The following is a 20,656-nucleotide window of genomic DNA, read 5'->3' as shown; positions in this document are numbered from 1 at the left end:
CTTAAGATATTCTAAAACTGGACCCGCTGTTATCCTCTAGGAATTGGCTGATTTCTAAGTTCTCATCATCCCAGGAGGTGCCAGCCAACCCTGAGACCTCAGTATCTCTTTGGCTTTTTGCTGTGTCACCAGGTTGTCTCCATTGCTGTGTCATTATTACTATTGTTGTCTTTTGCTTAGAAATGTATTTCATAACCAGCCCTGATTTCATTTTTAGATGACCAAGTACATGAAGAGTTACATTGCTTTTAAGGCCTTTCCTCTCTTTTCTGTGGTAAGCAAAGATGAGTGTTTTCAGAGTACTGCCTAATGCCCCAAGATGGCTCCTCTATTTATAAGTGAAGCCCAGATGCCACTGGCATCTCATAGACTCTTAACTTTGGCAATTATAGACTAACTTTCCAGCTCCCACCTATGTATCCAGCCTTATTTCTTATTCAGGCTATGCAGTGTCTCCCAAATATGGCACTGCCCATTCTGTCCCTGCTTCATGGAAGATTCTCCCCCTCTTTTTACTAAAACACCTAGCTTTAGCCATGGGCTTTGACAGCATAGGGACCTGGGTTTCAATGCTGGTTCTGCTATTCACAAGCTTCTGAACCTTGGTCTACACCTTAGCTCCTTGAGTCATAGAATAGAGTTACTCTGAGGGAGAAAGATGATGTGTGTGAGATGTTCAGCACAAAGTCTGGGGCAAAGGAAGGGCTCCGTGAGTGATAGCCACCTCCCACCCTTCTTTTAGGCGTCAGTAGATACATGTTCATACTCCTTCAGTCTGTGGGATTTGTATATAGTTAGTGCTCAGCCGCGTTTGTAGAATGAGACTGGATTTTCCATGGATGAATTATCAAGTCACGTGTTTTCTGTCCTGCACCTGTTGAGTATGTTTCTGAGCTCCTCCCTGCTACCCCCTCGTCACTACCCCATCAGTGTTTACTCTGGAAGTGGAAGCTCATTTTTAACATTTGCCTAAGCAAATATTATTAGGAAGATAAAATTCTACCACCAAAATCATCATATATATTCTCCAAGATGAGTTGTATTTGATGATGTTTATAAATCCTCAGCTGGGAAGAGAAGACTGTAAAAGCAAGGTATTTTTTAGCTTCCCTTTTTTCTCTACCATACATTGAGTGTTTGCTCTGTTGGATACAGTGATAAGTACTTTGCATTTGTTATCTCATTCAGTCCTTGGGACAACCTCACAAAGGTGTGTTGTATTAGCTCCATTTTACAGAGGAAGAAGCCAAGGTTTAGAGAGGTAACTATCTTGGTCTTGGCACATAGGTAGTAAGTAGCCGGCTGTGATTCCAAAGGTTGTGATCCTCACCACTGTGCTAAACTTGATTGCCTGTTCTTAGCTCTAAAAGGCTATGAAAGATGTTTTCAACCAGGAGCAGGATAGCATAGATGTATAAGCACGGGGAGGCTTCATGTTTTTCTTGCTCCCTCCATTTCTCACTGTACACCCTCATGCTCTCTACTGAAAACCTCTGAGTAAAACCATTTTTTAAAGAATAGATCTCCCAGTTTTTCCATTTGTGTCTTCAAAAACCTGGTGTAAAACTGTTACCCTTTTCTTCTTTGGTTTTGAATTTTTTGGTGACCCAGCACTGAGAGGAGGTAGATGGAACAAGCCTTGTCTCAGGAATGACATTTAAGAGAAAGACTTGCAGAGCCTTGTATGTCAGCAAAAGAGCTGAGCAATAAAGGGTGATGGAGCCTACTTGGGTGGATTGGCCTGATGCCTGCCTGGATGTGTCAAGGCCAGTCATACTAAGAGGGGACCGGACTGATTTTGTTAGTTCCAGAAGTCATAGTTAAGATGATTTTTGTTTATAAATTGATCAGTGGCAGATGTTGACTTGAAAGATACTTTAACTGCAGCTGCTGTATGGTCATAGGCTGCCTTATTTATTCAGTTTTCACAAATTATTTTCAAAGCCAATAGTAGACAAATGGGTCCCATCTTCAGAAGTTTCATGTTGTGTCTTATTATTGACCAATCTCAATCTCTACAGAGAACCCTCCAGACTTGCACATGGTCCCACCCACGTACCCATCACTCCTGCCTCACAACCTGAAAATTCTCTAGGTGCAGCCGTGGCTGTGTGGACACTCTTCCGATTTGTCCCTTCTTGGTGCCATGTAGCCAAGTCAAGCTGATGGGAGGGAATGTGTCCTCAGCCTTGGGGAATCTGCCACTGCTCCTCACTTTTGGCTACTTTTTCTCATTGTTTTCTTCTGCCACTTGACAGTAGTTTTTATATCGAGGATGTGTGACATTGTCATCGTTGTGTAGTCCTCCTCCTCTCCTGCTTGTCCTCTTCTCTCATCCTACCCTGTGCCCACACCAGCAGCATATACACAGCCATCTATATTAGTAACAAATCTTGTAGTCCTTTCCTTCTGCCCCCTTCCACATAGGAGTTTGAGCATTAATGACGTGTAGGCCCAGAAGTCCCCGTCATCATGAAGATCTGTAGAAAACACTGAAGCTCACCAGGCAAATCTCTGTAGGCATTTGCCTCCTGCTCTATTCAGGAGCTGAATTTCTTATCTGTACCCTTTATTCCTCCACCCCAAGTAAAAAATTAGGGTGGCTATTCAGTAGGGGCTTCAAGGCCTCTGTTATCAGTTCTACTGTAGCCTGTGGTTTTAGGAGGAGGGAGGGAGATGGGGAAGTGGTGACAAAGTAAGAGAAGTGTTAGGGGGTACATGGTTTCTAAGAGGTGCAAGCTGTAGGCATAAAATTACTGTAATTTGTTTTTAAAATTCTAAATCTGTTTTCTTTATATAAAAAAACTGCAGCTAGTGAACTGACACTGTTAAATAAGTTGAAGTGTACAAATGTATACATAAAATACAAGCCCTCCAACTGCCTAATCACAGACATAAAATAATTCTCTCGCTTTTAATGTAGTTTTTATCTTTGATTAATGAAATGTATTACAGTATTGAAACTTTAGTGAAGTTTGATACTTTGTCCTTTTAGTTAGTACAAAGAAATCAGGAATAATGGCATAATTTCATTTAGGAAAATTATTAAGCTCATGATTTTTTATTTTTAAGACTCTTTTGTGGAGAGCAACTATATTTTTCAACTACTTTTTTCTTTCTCTATTGCTTTTATACTACTTTCCTTGAAATGAAAGGCAAGCATCAAGTGTTGGTTTATCCTGTGGCTTCACTTTGGAAATTCTCTATTTCTCCCCATCAAGATACTTCCTGAAGTCTGTCTGGTAGCATGTTGCATGGCCAGGTGTTCCATATGGGAAGACCATTTTAGTGAAAAGGAGAGAGGATAGCCTATTAAATGAGTGAATGAATAAGGCTGTTGAATTGAAAGAGAATAATTTGTTCTAATAACTAATGGTCCTCATTATCCCACAGTAAAATATGTATCATTTTTTCTGAAACCCATGCAAGATTATTGCTATTGGGCTTAAATAAAGCAAAATTTTACTCTTTTCCATCTGTGAATAGGAAAAAACTATAGTATTACTCTTCTTATACAATAGCCCTATGGGAAACATGGCCACTAAAACTTGAAACTCTTAGCTTTTGTTCTCTAGACTATAGATTTTTCTCTCTCTCTCGTTCTAATGAAAGCTCCCCTGTATTCTGTGGATGAAATATTCACAGTATGCTCAAACATCCAAATAGTCTTCCATACCTAGCAGACTAGGCCAGTGATGAGAATAGTCTAAAGTTCATTTTTGAATTTCATCTTTTAATAAATTTATGTTTTATGTATACTGGTACTTAGAATTATATGTAATATCTTTCCTCCAATGAGCAATGATTTGTACAGTAGTTATAAAGAACCTTTCTTCATGGTCAGTGATAAAATTTCAGGCATTTGGCTATCTGGGCAGTTTTCTCATTGGTCCTGAGAAATTACTGATGTTTGAAGAACATGAGAGTTTAGAATTTAATCTCTGAAAATACTGCTTAAAACAAGACAGAATGCACTTAACCCAGTATGCTCTGAGTTAAATTGGAAAGTAAAAATTTCCTTTTAAAAAAATGATGCCTACCACTCGTATCACAGAGGTTAGTTTTTGTCAGTAGACAGGGTTCAGTAATATCTAAGAAATAAGTGCAACAGTGGGCAAAACAGGGCCAAGCGATATTTGGGGGTGCTTTTGACAGATCCAGGGAGATCCACCTACAAAAAAGAGAGTAAAGTACAGATGGGTAGGGGTAGAATGATGCAACCAGTGGGTTCTTCAGGTATTACTTTGTGAATAAAGAATTTTGCCCTTTTTCATTATTAAGCTCTTATAAAAATAAAACATGACAGTTTCCAAACTGTAAATTATTATTATTATTATTATTTTTTTTTTTTGGGACAGAGTCTCACTCTGTCACCCAGGCTGGAGTGCAGTGGCTTGATCTTGGCTCACTGCAACATCTGCCTCTCGGGTTCAAGTGATTCTCCTGCCTCAGCCTCCTGAGTAGCGGGCATTACAGGCGAGCGCCACCACACCTGACTAGTTTTTGTATTTTTAGTAGAAATGGGGTTTCACCATGTTGGCCAGGCTGGTCTTGAACTCCTGACCTCAGGTGATCCGCCTGCCTCGGCCTCCCAAAGTGCTGCGATTATAGGCGTGAGCCACTGCTCCTGGACCCAAACTAAATATTTTCAATAACATAATTAATAGTAAAATTAAAAAACGTTACACCAAATGCACTGCAGAATGTTAAAGGAAATCTTATCAGCTGATAAGAGCATCTCTTATAAGATGGAGTGTCATTCCAAGCATATCATCCAATGGCTCATGCTCCCAGTCTAGACTACTTTTGTGTTCAATATTAATTGAAGACCTGCTGTGCCTAGCACCATAATAGGCACTGTGAAGGATACAAAGTTGAGTCAGTTGTGGACCCGTTAGTCAAATTACAGCCCAGTCATTTAGTTGATTTCACTGTTGTGGGCAAGTCTAGTGGGCAACACACTGTATATCCCAAAAGAGGTGAAATAAAGGGTTATCAAATTTCAAAGGAAGCAGAAACCTCTCCTAGCTGGGCCCACCATGGAAGAGTTTATAAAAGTAGAGGCATTTTGAGGCATTGCTGGAATGGGCTGTGGAGAGGCCATTGTGAAGTTGGGAATGGTTGCCCACCGTACTGCTCACCAATTCTTCTAGCCTGATGAACTGCAGGGGTAACCTATGTTATCTCAGCCACCCCCAAAGCACTTTAGGGAATTCACGGAGAGCCTCTTTAAGGGTTTCAGTTGCCCAGTCCTGCACCTCAGTCTCAACAAAGTGAGCACACAGTGGTTTGCTTCTGTGTCGCTAGCCCACAACAGAGGGCCAGTAGTGACACTGCTCATCTCACATGAGCAGTGAGACCTTTGAGAACTTTAAACCAAACCAGAGCATGTTTAGAAAAATTGCTTTGGAGCTTTTATATGAGTTATGTAACAACTCTGGCTTTGTAACACTTAGGGGTTTTGAAGGAAAATGAGGATTTCTCAAATTATTTAAATTAGATCAATTTTTTAAAAAGATAAAATTGTTTTAATTAAGTACACCAAAGTGACATTTATCAAGATGGTATAGCTTATAGAAAAATGGATAAGACCTAAAAATGGGTAAAGAAAAAAAAGCTGAATACTATACAGCATTGTACACATATACATACACTGTATTATATATATGTGTATGAATAAAATAGAAAAGGGTTAAGGTGATGAATTATAGGTTCCCCCTTTGCTGACAAAATATTAGTACTGTTATTTTATTTTTAGTAAGACAGTTTTTTCCAAAACCAGAAGTAAAACAATGGTTAAGCAATTACTAACTCACCTTTATTTATTTATTTATTTATTTATTTCAGATGGTTTTGGGGGAACGAGTGGTGTTTGGTTATTACATGAATAAGTTCTTTAGTGGTGATTTTTGAGATTTTGGTGCACCCAAAGCAGTGTACACTCTACCCACTGTGCAGTCTTTTATTTCTCACCCCCATCCCACCTTTCCCCCTGAGTGCCCAGAGTCCATTGTGTGATTCTTTTGCCTTCGTGTCATCGTAGCTTAGCTCCCAATTATGAGTGAGAGCATAACATGTTTGGTTTTCCATTCCTAAGTTACTTCACTTAGAATAATCGTCTTCAGTTTCATCCAGATTGTTGTGAATGTCATATATATATATATATATACTTTTTTTATGACTGAGCAGTATTCCATGGTGTATATATATACCACAATTTCTTTATCCACTCATTGATTGATGGGCATTTGGGCTGGTTCCATATTTTGCAGTTGAGAATTGTGCTGCTATAAACATGTACGTCCAAGTATCTTTTTTGTATAATGACTTCTTTTTCTCTGGGTAGATACCCACTAGTGTATCTAGTGGATCAAATGGTAATTCTACTTCTAGTTCTTTAAGGAATCTCCACACTGTTTTCCATAATGGTTGTACTAGTTTACATTCCCACCAGCAGTGTAAAAGTGTTCCCTTTTCACCACATCCATACCAACATCTTTTTTTTTTATTTTTTTATTTTTTGATTATGGCCATTCTTGCAGGACTAACTCACCTTTTAGAGGGTGGGTGGTTAGGAACCTTGAGCCTAGCTGTTTTCCCCCAACATCTACCAACATAGCTGGAAGAGAAGTGGACTTTGTTAGAAGACAAGCAATCTTTGGACTATCATTTGTGTTATTTTGTATTTCAAGTCTATTTCCACACAGAGTTACCATCTTTTTTCAGGTTTAAAAACAGGAAAGGAACGCCAGGTGCCATGCATGACTCACACCTGTAATTCCAACACTTTGGGAGGCAGGAGGATGGCTTGAGTCTAGGAGTTCAAGACCAGCCTGGACAACATAGCAAAACCCCGTTTCTACAAAAAATACCAAAATTAGTTGGGTATGGTGGCGCATGCCTGGAGTCCCAGCTACTCAGCTGACTGAGATGGGAGGATCACTTAAGACAGGGAGGTCAAGGCTGCAGTGAGCTGTGATCGTTCCATTGCGCTTGACAGAGCAAGACCCTGTCTTAGAAAAAAAAAAAAAAAAAAAAAAAAACGGGGAAGAAGACACTTGAAAAGCTTCTCCTGCCCAGAAATGCACATCTCATTAAGTTAAAATTTATATTTGCGTCTATTGTCAAGGGCATTAAAACCAATAGATTGAAGTCATGAGAATGCTGCTCATCAGGCTGTTTATTCTGTCAAGATTTTGAGAACTATCTTCTCCAGGAAAATAAAAATCTTGGGTATTCATTTAAACCAAAGGCTTGGCTATTATTTCTTCTAAAATACTCAGAAATTTTCCATTTACATTATGAAGAGATGTATTGTTGGTGTGAAAGACAGTTTCGGTTGTCTGACACTTATACAGTAAATTGTTTATCTTTAAATTGGATCTGTAATATTTTAAAAACTTGTTGGGCTGGGCACAGTTGCTCACGCCTATAATCCTAGCACTATGGGAGGCCAAGGTGGGTGGATTACTTGAGGTCAGGAGTTCAAGACAAGCCTGGCCAACAGGGTGAAACCCCATTTCTACTAAAAATTCAAAAGAATTAGCCAGGCGTGGTGGCGGGCACCTGTAATCCAGCTGCTCGGGAGGCTGAGGCAGGAGAATCTCTTGAACCTGGGACACGAGGTTGCAGTGAGCGGAGATTGCACTACTGCACTCCAGCCTGGGCAACAGAGTGAGACTCTGCCTCAAAAAAAAAAAAAAAAAAAAAAACTTGTTATTATGGAAAAATGTGTGTATATATATATATATATTATAGTAGAGAATATAAAATTTTCTCTAGTTTCACATATATTAAATTACAGGGCAAGATTAAACCCTCATATATTCATCACCCACCTTTAGTATTCTGCATTGGTGGCCAATCTTATTATTCCTCTTTCCCACCTTCCTCTATTATTTTGAAGTATATCCTTCAAAATATATTTATTTTGTGTGTTAATATTTCATATTGCATTTCTTTTTTTTTAAGACAGAGTCTTGCTCTGTCACCCAGGCTGGAGTGCAGTGGTGCAATCTCGGCTCATGATAACCTATGCCTTCCAGATTCAAGCGATTCTCCTGCCTTAGCCTCCTGGGTAGCTGGGTTCACAGGCATGTGCCACCATCCCCGGCTGAATTTGTTTTGTATTTTTAGTAGAGACGGGGTTTCGCTGTGTTGGCCAGGCTGGTCTCGAGCTCCTGACCTCAGGTGATTTTCCTGCCTTGGCCTCCCTGAGTGCTGCGATTAGCCCAGCCCATTTTGCATTTCTAAAAGACAAAGATTCCCCTTTTCAGCATAACTGTATTATTATCACATCACATTAAAAAACCTCACAATTCCTTCCTTTCGTCTAATTTCCAACAAGTGTTTATATTTCCCTGATTGCACTATGAATACACTTTTTAAAAAAAGCTCCTTGTTTGGATTGGAATCCAGTCAGGGTCAACTTGGTAGTTAATCTCTATTTTTTTTTTCTTTGTTGATCCTCCCAGTTTGTTTATGAAAGAAGCTGGGCTTTTTGTCCTATAGAATTTTTCTCATTCTGGAGTTTACTGATCACATCCTGGTGGTATCTTTTAACATGTTCTTCTGTCTCTTGTATTTCCTATAAATAGTTAGATCTAAAGATGGGATTATATTTAGGCTCAATTTATTATATTTTATATTTGCTAAAATATAAAATATACGCTTCTTCCTAGGCAGTGGGGTTTATGTCTGTTTGAGATTCAATGCATTTTGCAACAAATTCATAGATGTTTCATAAGAAATATTTAGTATGCAATTTTCTCACCTAAGTGTGAATTTTTCATAGTATAACATGCATACAGAAAAGTGCACAAAACCTAATGAAAGTGCCTGATAAATTTTCACGGGGTCATCATGCACTGGTGTAGTCAGTACTGAGCTCAAGAAACAGTACATTACTACATTCCCAGAAGGCCCCTCATGTCTCCTAGAAATGATCCTCCACATACCTGGCATCTAATAACATATGAGGTGGATCTTGGGGGATATTACACAAATTGCGTCTTTGTTCTTTGTGTCTAGACTACTTTTACTGAATATTATGTTTGTGAGATTCATCCATGTGGTTGTCCTTCCTTTCTGTAAATTCTGTATAATATTTCATTGTCTGAATATACCACACTGTATGACTATCTACTGGAGGTACACCCATGAGTTGTTTCCACATTTAGGGTGTTTTGAATAGTGCTGCTTTGAGAGTTGTTGTACAGGTCCTCTGTTGAACATAAGCATGTATTTCTCTTGGGTATGTACTAAGGAGAATTGCTAGGCCATTGGGGACATGTATGTATAATTTTAATAGATTCTACCAGTTTTCCAAAGTGGTTCTACTTGTTTACACTTCCTACTAGCAGTGTATGGGTGCTCCACATTCTTACCAACATTTGGTAGGGTAGTGTTTTCCATCTTCATTTTACATGGTGGCATAGAGTTGTGGTTTTAATTTGTATTTCTTTGATGACTAATGAAGTTGAACACCTTTCCACATGCTTCTTGGCCATTGGAATATTTCCTTTCGTGAGATGCCTGTTTAAGTCTTTTTCTGTTGTCCTGTTTGCTTCTCTTTTGCTTATTGATTTGCAGGCATTTCCTATGTGTTCTAATTACGAGTCTTTTGGAAGTATATATTACAGGTTGAGTATCCCTTATCTGAAATACTTAGGACCAGAAGTGTTTGGGAATTTTTTTGGATTTTGTAATAGTTGCATATAGATAATTAGCTATCTTAGAGATGAGACCCAAGTCTAAACATGAAGTTCATTTATGTTTTATATACAGCCTATACACGTAGCCTGAAGGCAGTTTTATACAATATTTTTTAAAATTTTGTGCCTGAAACAAAGTTTTGACTGCAACTCATCACATGAGGTCAGGCGTGGAATTTTTCACTGGTGCTATCATGTTGGCACTCAAAACGTTTCAAATTTTGGAGCATTTCAGATTTTTGGATTAGGGATGTTCAACCTATACAAACATCTTTTCCTATTTGGCATGCTTTTTAAAGAGTATAATTCACGTAATTTACCATAAAATGCTAAAATCTTGAGTATATACAATCAGTTATTTAGGCACAGACACAGAACATTTTCATCATTCCAGAATGTTCCCTTGTGCCTCTTCCCAGTCAGCACCTCTGTTATAGTAGCAATCACTCATCTGAAATCTATCAGCATCAGTTAGTTTTACCTTTTCAAGATTTTCATATAAATGGTTTCCTACAGTATATACTCTTTTTGTGTGCTTCTTTCACTTAGCATGGTATTTTTGAGATTCATGTGTCTTGTTGCATGTATCAGTATTCACTCTTTTTCATTGCTGAGTAGTATTTCATGGTAGATATACTAGTTTATCCATTCTCTTGTTGATGGACATCTGGAGTGTTTCCATTTTGGGCTATTATGAATAAAGCTGCTATGAGCATTCTGTGGATATAGCATTCACCATTTGAAAATTATTTTTTCTTTAATCATACTAAATTTTCACTTTGCATATTGTCTTCTAAGATGTCCTGATATATGAAAACCTGAACTCATGCAAAAGATAAATGGTTTACTTCCTCTAAGAAATTTTTACAAAAAAATTTCACTCAATAGGATTCTATTAGTTAGCTTCCTTCATAGATTAAATGATCCATATTACAAATAACTGCTTGTAAATACCAGTTACTCCCTTTACTCATTTGGAGTTTCATTTATGTGGATTTTCCCTCTTCCCCACTTGCATGAACATAGATAAGGGTTTCACTGTAGTTATTTGCTGTTGCACTATTAGAGACCTTGTCTTTTGAAGGAAGGAAAGAATTTGATTAAATGTGTCAGTCTCTCTAATGACCGTATGCCTCAAGTTATGAACAATTTAAAAACTCCTTGGGAGTGGGGGCAGGTGAACAGGTATAATTTACAATGGTTAGAAAGTGCAATGGTAGAAAAATAATTTTGTGCTAAATGTCATACTGGGGGTGTGTGTGATAAGACTATGGTGACTTAAGTAAAGACAGTACTGCTAAGCTCATCCACCCCGATGCCTATGATATTACTTTCTATAAATACTTCTTGAAACATGAGAGTTTTGATCCTGTTGCCAAAATAATGTGAGATCCTAGAAATTTTCTAATTATAAATGACAGTATTTTAATTTCATTTCACTCCCTCTTCTGTGCCCTCAACCCCAGCACAAATGAGTCGATCACTACAAGCCACATAATTGAATTAAAGCATACATCATCTCAGCCTATTCTGGGGGAAACCACGGCTGCTCTTCCTCCAGATAACTGGTTTTGCAAAGCCCAGGCAGGCTGCTCCTTCCTTCATTCTGTGCCTCACCAGAAGACTTAAGTCACCTGTCAAGAGCTAGCCTAAAAGAAATGGAAGTTACTTTTCTCAAATGGGACATAAAGTTTGTTCCTTTAAGCCAGTTCAGAGAAAGCTTTCAGTAGAAGCAATAAGGAATTTGGATTCAGTTTTGCATTTCTTGCTCAAAGACTAATGTAAGCAGTGTAACATTAATTATATGGTGTATATGCATGTAGGGCAAGTGCAGTAATAAAGATTTTGCCTTAATGTCATTTTTGACAGAAGTGTTTAATTTTGGAGTGACAACAATTAAAAATGGAATTACATGTAGCTGCTGTTTTGCACATTTTAAAATTCAGAATCCCTACCTCTAGGTGGCAGCACCAGATACTTGTTTCTTGTTTCACTCCAGCCTTAATGAGTTTAGGGTATAAGCAGTAAAACTTCTTATAAGTCAACTGAAACTTCGAAATAAGCTGCTGTTACCAGTTTTGTGAGAATTTGGAAAAACTAATGTATATGGTGACTAAGTCTGGGGCTTGTTTAACCCTGGATTTTCACCTTTTCAAAAAAGATTCCAGCAGCAATGATCCTTATTTTTTTAACATGACATTGTATATTTTCTTAAAACGATTTAATTTAGCCCTCTGTGGTTTGCTTGTTGAACTTATAACTGCCCTCCCAAGAAAATAACTTTTTAAATGGCATTTTGGTATTTAACTTGTACAAGGATCATTATATACCTAATATTTTAAGCTCATTACAGTCTCTTCTCCCTTTATGTTTTTAAATTTTAGCGTTGAACTATGACCAAGAGAGTACTAAGATTGAAGCCCCTTCCCCTGAAGAAAAAAAATCAGCTTGGGAATAAATCTGAAGTAATTAGCTAAGCCAGTTGGCTTTGTTACTGCCATGGGAAGATTGAGTGATTTGTAGAAATGGATATTTAGGGTAGACATTTAGAGTAGACATTTCATAGGACCTAGTATTTTTCGCAAGTTTCAGCCAGTCGTTTGGGTGTTTCTCTGTGAGTAAGTAACAAGATGGCCCACATCCACTTTTGGCTTACTGTGCAGGCAGGCTGTCCCGGGTCAGTGCTTGCAAGTTCATGCACTCACGTGCACCAAGTGAGCCATGGCTAGTGGGGAGGAGTAGAGAGTAGCTCCTCTTGGTTCCTTTTCATAGCCTGGTCAGTTTTGTATATGTGCAAACCAGCATTGTTTTGTTCCTTTATTTTTGGACTGTGAAAGAAACTTGCCTTTTAGAAAAATCTTGCTTATTTTCTTTTTCCTTATCTTTTGACTAGTGTTGGCCTGGGAAATTGATTAATAGTCATAGGGTCAGAGAAAAAGTGAAGCTCCTTTCTCATAATTGCAAATAAATCAAAGTATTATGTGAATACTTGGATTCACAACTAGAGTTTGAATTAGCGACAGTTACCCTTCACTCCAGAGACGAACTGGCCTCATTCACTGGCGTGGTCTCTCTCAATTCCTCTGACCATCTTTAGCTTTAAATGTGAGGGTATATGTATTCCCACATACTTCTCTAATTTGCTGTTTCTCTTAGGGGTTAGGTAACTTGTAAAATAGAAATGTATAGTGTCTTGGTGACAAGTGGCCCATGTTAACATAATTTATGTCACTAATGAAGAACAGCTTTTCAAATTGTTCTGAATGTGCATTCTTTGTTTTTATCATATACTACCACTTTAGGAAATACTTTAATTCCTACAAAGAGTAGCTATTAACTTCATATGCAACATGAACATGTCTCGTACAGTTTTCTAAATGTATAATCTTGAATGAGTATAGTCTAGATTAAATGATGTTCATTCACTGTTTTATTTTTTCATTCAAATGGCATTTATTGAGGGCCCTCTGTGCAGTAGGCAGCATTGAACTCGGTTTGTTCTATATTATCCAATTTAAACTTCAAAAGTGTATGATCAGTGATGCTACCTCCGTTTTGCAGGTGAGAAAACTGAGACTCTGTGTCTCAGTGATCTTATTCTTTGTTTGGCCCCTTTCAACTGTGAAGAGTCAGCCTCCAGTATTTTATAATTACTAGACGTCACTTGACAGCTGACCAAATAGGGTTTAGGATTCTGTTGCTGAATTCTGGATGCATCTTGTTAGATTTATCTACCTATGTAGCTGTTGATAAATTTTAAACAATTTTTTGATATTTTTGGTATTTGTGAGCTTTTGGCTCAGTGACTGTTTTATATTACTTATTTACCTTTATACTAAAATAAGATAGTTTTTCTTAGATTTCCAAAAGTTTTTCCTTAGTTTTCCAAAAGATAGAAATATTATCTCTTACATTCTTTTCTTGAAAGCATCCCTCAGCAATCCCTAAAATTCTAAGCAACAGTGTAGAATAATTATTTTTAAGTATAAATTCAAATAGTAAATTTTGGCACACATGTTTTGACCAAGGGTAAATTAAATAGGCTGGCCTAAAAATGTTTCTTTTCTCTAATTAGTTTGTGGAAACAAAACAGCATAAACATGCATCGATTGATTTCTTATGTTGTTTTGAATGAAATATGGAAGGTATATTTGGTTTCAGGATTCTTGAGGACATTTTGTCCTATAGAATCTGTAGACCCATTTTTTTTGCACATATTTTAAATTTCTGAATTTCGAACATCAAGAAAACCATGTTGCATTTTGTCTCGGATACTGCTACTGAATTTTAACCACTGAATTAGATTGCAACCTACATGCTGTTAACTACTGAGCCAAGATGAAATCGACTACTGCATTGAAATCAGGGTTAGCTGTGTCTGCACTTGAAGGAGTTGTAATGGCAGTGAACCTGTTTTCTTTAATGGAATTTTTATTCTCTGATTTTATTCTCAGTTTTAATTGTGACAATTTGATTTTAAGAGAATTTCTTAGTACACATTTATTTGAGGTTTTCATTGTAACTTTAAGAGAGTAATAAAAACATCCTATCAAAGTAGTTGCTTCCAAACCCATGTGTTCAGTGGCATATTTCTGTCTTGTGTTGTTGCGGTTACTTGTTTTATTTATAAAGTAATCTCTTATAAAAAGAGAAGTCATTTGTCCATGTGCTCTTGAGTTCAAATGGTTGTGTGTATGTGCATGAATTTAAAATCATTTTTTGTGAGAGTTTTCTTCTTTGGGATATTTTTGGAATACTTTTCTGAATTTTTTTTTTCTTTTATATTAATAGGACTTGACCCCACCCAATTTAGAGTTCATCATTATCATAAAGATGAAGAGAATGATGCTCTACTTGGTGGCCCAGCACAGCTCACTGATGAAGAGAAATACAGGGACTGTGAAAGATTCAAATGTCCATGCCCTACATGTGGAACTGAGAATATTTATGATAATGTCTTTGATGGTTCGGTTAGTTGTTTCTGTCTTTCATTTTGTGAGCGAATTTGTATAAAGGCCTTACCCCTTTCCCCCACTATGGGATATATAAAAAGGGTGAAATAAATACACTCATGTTGCTTTCATGTGTTTAAAGAATTTTAGCATCATGTAAAATCTACCTTCACAGCTTGCTTTTATTTCTGTTTGAAAACTCTTACTTGAATGTGCTTGAATATTATTTTGGCTTCCTAGAGTGCTTGACCTTGGTTTTTAAGTGGAATCCCTTTAAAATTGTAAATTATCTTAAAGTATTTTTTATTATAATTTCTTAATTGGTAACCTGTATTGTCCCACTGTCAACCCCCATCTATTAAGACTTAGACCAATATTTTTCTTTATCTTAAATCAAGTTAATGGGAACTAAGTGTTTTGGGAAAGTTTGTGTTTGTCTTTACACATCCCACTTACCTCCATTTTGTAAAGGTACTCTTATCTTTTCTGCTGTCTTTGCATATTAGACATTTAAAAAGTCACAGGGAGACATTCCTTTCAAGAAGTACTGCCAAAAAATGTATTATTGACCTTGGATCAGAGCTTGAAACTTGGCCAATTTACTTGATTTCCACTGCAGTGTTATGCATATACTAGCCATTGGCAAAGGAATAGGCAGCACAACTGTGTAAAACCTTGAAACTGAAAGAAAAGACACCCTTTATCTAAATTAAAAGTAATTATTTTAAGTTAATTTGGACAAACAGCAGATGTTTTGCATTTTTTTGAATCAAAACAAAGCAGTCTTTGGAAGCAAGTGCAAGGAAGAGGCAGACACAGATCAGCAATACTTGCTAAATCCTTGAGTTTTGCTTCATTACAGCTGTAAATAAGATAGTTAATTGCATGGAGGCTTGACGACTTGCAGATGGGCTAACTGTGGAAGAGCCGATGTCAAGCTCTGAAATCTCTTCCACCTGGAATTGCTTAGCGTGGCGGGTAGGGTTATGTACCAGATTGGAGCAGGAAACCAAGATGTTTAAGTATCAGAAAGGAAAACAAATGCTTCAGAAATCCCAACAGTTTTGCTATATGTTACATTTGCCTTGTCTTTGTTTAAAACAAAACACAACAAAACAAAATGTTTTCTCCGAACTAATATTTATTTATTTCAGATTTTTACTTCTCCTGCCTCCCTCCCCCAGTGCACTTCATTTTTTGGAAAAATTGCCAAAATTTTAGATTTGCTAAGCAGACAATAAGTGATACTGTTTTTGTGGTACTACACTTTTAACTTTTAAACTTTATTTTTAAAATTAAGTTGACAAGATGAAAACAGACTAATGTGATAAAGGCTCTTGTTTTTCTTCAAGTTTGTAATGAATAAATACAAATTTAAAGTTTTTAATCAGTATCTCTAAGAAGGAGGTTTATTTCCAGTAACATAACTTCACTGGTATTTACAGAGGAAAAATTATTTTATCCATAGAGTCCCTCGTGTAGGAAATGTAAAATAGTGATTTCAGTGTTTTCCCTTTGACTTTGCACTCCATTATGATGATGGCAAGGAATGGAAGGTATGTGTGACTAAAGCGGTCTTTGGGAGGAAAATAATTGAGAAGATAGGGTTAAAAACTCACCAATAAAACGAATTAAGAATATTCAACACTAGGACAGCACCTAAGTTTTTAAGCACAAAAACCCTTTTATAGCCTCACAGTAACTTTTTGTATACTTGTCCTGACTTATGTAGGGAACCGATATGGAGCCCAGCTTGTATCGTTGCAGTAACATCGATTGTAAGGCTTCACCTCTGACCTTTACAGTACAACTGAGCAACAAATTGATCATGGACATTAGACGTTTCATTAAAAAGTACTACGATGTAAGTATCCATAATGACATTCTTACATGCACAACTTATTGAGGTTTGGTACTTGTTTTTTGGTTTTCATGAAACTGTAAAATTTTGAAAAGACTTTTGGGAAAAATTCCTAGTGAAATGCTATTAATACTAATATGATAGAGTATGTAATTTTGGCATATTAGCCTGACAAATTGTTTGATAATTTCTTTCAGGCATTACATCTCTTTCATTTATGAGCAGTATTTTAAATAATGAAATTTTTTACTTTAAAAAAAAAAACGGAATATAATTAAGAAATGTTTTAGTTTATTGTTACCTTAATAAGACTAATTAAATGATTGCTCAGATCTTTGGATAAAGGAAGAAAAAAATCACTATTGGCTATTGTCAGCAAGTAGAGCCAGTAGATTATGTGTGGTGATCTTAGTAGACTGCCCACACAAAACTAATACTTTTTGTGTTTATGTAGCACCCTGAACCACTCCATACCCTAGTTTTCTGAGGAAATCAAATATCTTTTAAATTTAAATGCAGTTTGTCTGGCATTCAAAAGAGAATGTCTAATTTTTATAAATTTATAGTATAAATGCCAGAATAGAACAATGAGTGATTTGTCTTCGTTGGAAAGAAGGCTTTTATTCAGAGTTTTTGTTTTTAACACATTTCACATGAATTAGTTTTTTTCTCTTCAAAAATTAAAAACTTCACGTTTCCCACTTGATTTTTCTTAGTGTTTCAGTATGTCATTTGTCATCTAAACAAATTTTCTGTTAACTTGAAAGTTCACTGTAACTTCTTTTTAAAAGCTACATTGGCAACACATTTCCAAAAAAAAACCGTACATTAGTTAAGACCTATGACTTTTCTAAAGATCGTTCTGTACTTTCTCCTCATGTATTGGTTAACATGTAACAGCATTTTCTTCTTTAAAATAGAACTCATTGTGTGAAAAGCAACTATTAGATCATTAAGATGAAGAGTAAAAAGATAGAGTTCCAGTATTATGATTTTGGTGTTGAATATATTTATCAGAAAAGCAAGTCAGTTTGCCTAAACATTATTAAAAAATAATAATTATGACTACATTTTGGGAAAATCTGAAACATTTTAGTGAATAATCCTGTGCTGCCCTTACTGAACAGTGGATGGGAATAAAAGTTGTCTGTGGGGTCACATTCCTCAGTAGATGAAATGTGCAGCACATGAAAATTTAGGCCAAATCAAAACTATTCAGCTCCTCATTTACAGGCCTCAATGAACAGAGTATGATCCTTGCTTGACTCTTGGGAAGAATTCTGAGTTTTCTCTCTGTGTTTAGTCTATCAAGATCTTCAACACGGAAATGTTAATGCTAGAAGAAACTCATCTATTTCCTTCTTTAAGAAGGAATAGTCTGTTTTGACTAAGTTGCAAATACTCTGAAAAATGATCTTCTGTATAGCTAGAAATATGCCCTGACTGAAAGATTGATTTCTAACCTAATTTGTGTGTATGTTGTGGTGGTGGTTATATAAGTATTTTTCAAGCTAAATAACCTACTTTTAGGGATCCAGATATTTAACACAAGGTTTCTAGAGTATTTGCTTTAATTGTCTTTTTGCCAGCCATCTCACTAACATCAAGTAACAGGTTTTTGTAGTTAACTGCCCACTTGATTGACATTTCTAAGGGATTTCTGATCAAAATAGCCATATGTCACTCCTGGGGTTAAAAATTGATATGACTATCCTCAAAATTAGGAACTTATTTCTCTACTTTCTGATCTGAATTATATGTGATTGGTTGGCAGAGAAAGAAATCCATTATTCGTTCTTATGGCCCCATGCTAAACAAATATTTCAAATATCTTCCAGATCAGAGCTTTTGTACAAAAAGCCCCTATACCTTTAGGTTCTACTTCATTGGTAGACCATCTTGTTTCCTCCTAGAGGGACATAGCATTGAGTTTCTTTTGTTATTGTGCCTCGAGTGATACTGATTACAGTTATTAGTTCAGTGTGATTTATCATGGTGATGGTAATCCAATTGGAGACTAATATACCAAGTGTACTGAGGTAAAGATATTGATAGTAAGTATTGAGGTTAAGTGACTGTCTCTGAAGCTAATTACCAAAATGGTTTTCTCCTATTTAGCAACTTAAAAAATACTACCCACTGGACATTAAAGTTGTTTGTGAAATGAAGGCAAGAGTCTCAATATTATTTTAATTTTAGTCTTAGAAGCACTGCGGGGGAAGTCAACCTGCACTGAGAAAGGAAGGTATCTTCATGAGGAAGGGACTCCAGGAAGATGAATGGAATATGGTACTTGACCAAACACTATAACCTGCCAAGAAACATAGTTCTAGATGACTAAGAAATTAGATTGTCAAGAAAAAAGGTACAAAAGTTTGGGGTAACAAAGTATACTTCTAAATTACTTTAATTTTGGAAAAGTACATCACATGTTCTGTTACCTTCTGTCATGAATTAACAGGACTGACTGAGTAAATGTGATATAACAAATATTTGTTTATCTGAGAAGCAATCTGTATCACATTATAATATTTATGGGAAAGGAGAGGCTTTTTGCTCCTCATCTATAGCAATGATTGTATCCCCTGAATTCTAATTTCCTATAACATTTAAACTTTGATATACATAGAAATACAAAAAGCACTGAGCCAGGATATTTTAAGTAATATATTAATTTCTTTAGGAAGAAGACAACTCTGCTTTGTCTTGAGAGTTGATGAAGCGTTGAAAGACTTTGAGGTAGCACAGAAAGCCTTAATTCAAAGCCGATTTCATGCCCTGGTCCATGTTGGTTCCTTTGTATAAAGTTGAAATTGAACTGGTATTTTTTTGAAAATCATAAAAAAGCAGCTTAAAGACTAGAACTCTAAGCTTTTAGGGATGTTTTTGAAAGACTCCGTTTTACAGTGAAAAATTGATACGTGTTCCCCCTCCCCTTAAATTCTGCTCCAGAAGAGCAAATAGACATACACACACAAAAGGGAGAGAAACACTAGCTAATCTAAATTGGGAAATGAAGAGGGCTTTTTTTAAGCATGAAAATTTCATCATCTTGTCAGCTGGCAGAATGCCTGCTGTGTGGATTCACAAAGGCTAAGAATTACACTTTCATGAAATTTTCCTCACTAACTGCCCTGGTTAATTTGAAAGATAACCCACTGTTCTAATTCATTCCTCAATTGGGCGGTGCAGGTTTTATCTTTGATCTGACAAAGCATTTGTGTTAATCGTTTTGGCCCTCCACTAGACACTCTTGGGATTGTGCTTTTACAATAAATGTGTCTGTGATAGCTCTTTAGTCTATTATACTTACAATAGATCCATAGAACTGGTAATTAATTCTCCACTGCTTTGGAAATGGGAAGAATAGGTGTAGCTCTGTCAAGTGCTGCTGGGAAGTTTGTTTAGCTGGTTCATTTTTGAAGTGTTCCCCTCAGCCATCCAAGAAGCAGCCACAGAAGAGAGATTGAGATTCTGGCCTATCCTGATGACTTGCTGATAAATAGGAAATGCGACCCCTCTTGGTACCTGGGAGGAGGGTATTGGGTCATTTACATTCATTGGGTCATTTACATTCATCTCAAGTACTGTTCTTTTTAAAGTATATTAAACCCCCATTTTAATACTTAAAGAGCCATTTGCCTCTAAAGGTGGAGGCTCTAGAAAATGCAATAGTGATAGTCAAATATGTTCCTAAATTTTCATTGATGGCTTATGCAGGTTTTAGAGTATTCCGATGGGGCGAAGTGTGTTCCCCACCAGCCTTTTGGTGTTTCTAGCCACTTGTACATTATGTGAGTACTTTACTATGATTTTTAAACATTGAGATATTGCTGGCCTTAGATGGGGCTGGCCCTTCATCTCAAAAGAACACATGAACAGCTTGTTGGTACCATGCGTATGGTAACCTCTGATAGTTGGTAGGGCCAGAAATTGGTGGTCTCACTCCATAGAAAGTTGTCGTAGGCTTTATAATCTCAGAATTCTCCTGAATTAAGCTTTTTGAGGACAGGGGCTGTGCTTTCTTTCTGTTTTATGTGTGATCTCTGCCACAGCCCTTGCTCTCAGAAGTATATATATCTTGATGTTTAGTAGCCAAAGGAACTGACAAGTAAAGGTTATATTTTGCT

At 36.7% G+C, this 20,656-nt stretch overlaps 1 protein-coding gene across 1 annotated transcript in view; it reads left to right on the top strand.

Annotated features, from left to right (window-relative positions):
• Nucleotides 1-20,656, top strand: part of LOC105478245 (DNA polymerase alpha 1, catalytic subunit) — a 308,053-nt gene that overhangs the window by 132,968 nt on the left and 154,429 nt on the right. The window contains exons 33-34 of the mRNA XM_011735382.2: nucleotides 14,505-14,683; nucleotides 16,398-16,529. Of these exons, the coding sequence (XP_011733684.1) occupies nucleotides 14,505-14,683; nucleotides 16,398-16,529 (311 nt within the window). The remainder of the gene's footprint in view (nucleotides 1-14,504; nucleotides 14,684-16,397; nucleotides 16,530-20,656) is intronic.

The sequence above is a fragment of the Macaca nemestrina genome, chromosome X (genome assembly GCF_043159975.1).
Source record: "Macaca nemestrina isolate mMacNem1 chromosome X, mMacNem.hap1, whole genome shotgun sequence".
NCBI lineage: Eukaryota > Metazoa > Chordata > Mammalia > Primates > Cercopithecidae > Macaca > Macaca nemestrina.
The sequence above is the reverse complement of the archived record's forward strand: the minus strand, read 5'-3'. Positions and strand labels throughout refer to the sequence as shown.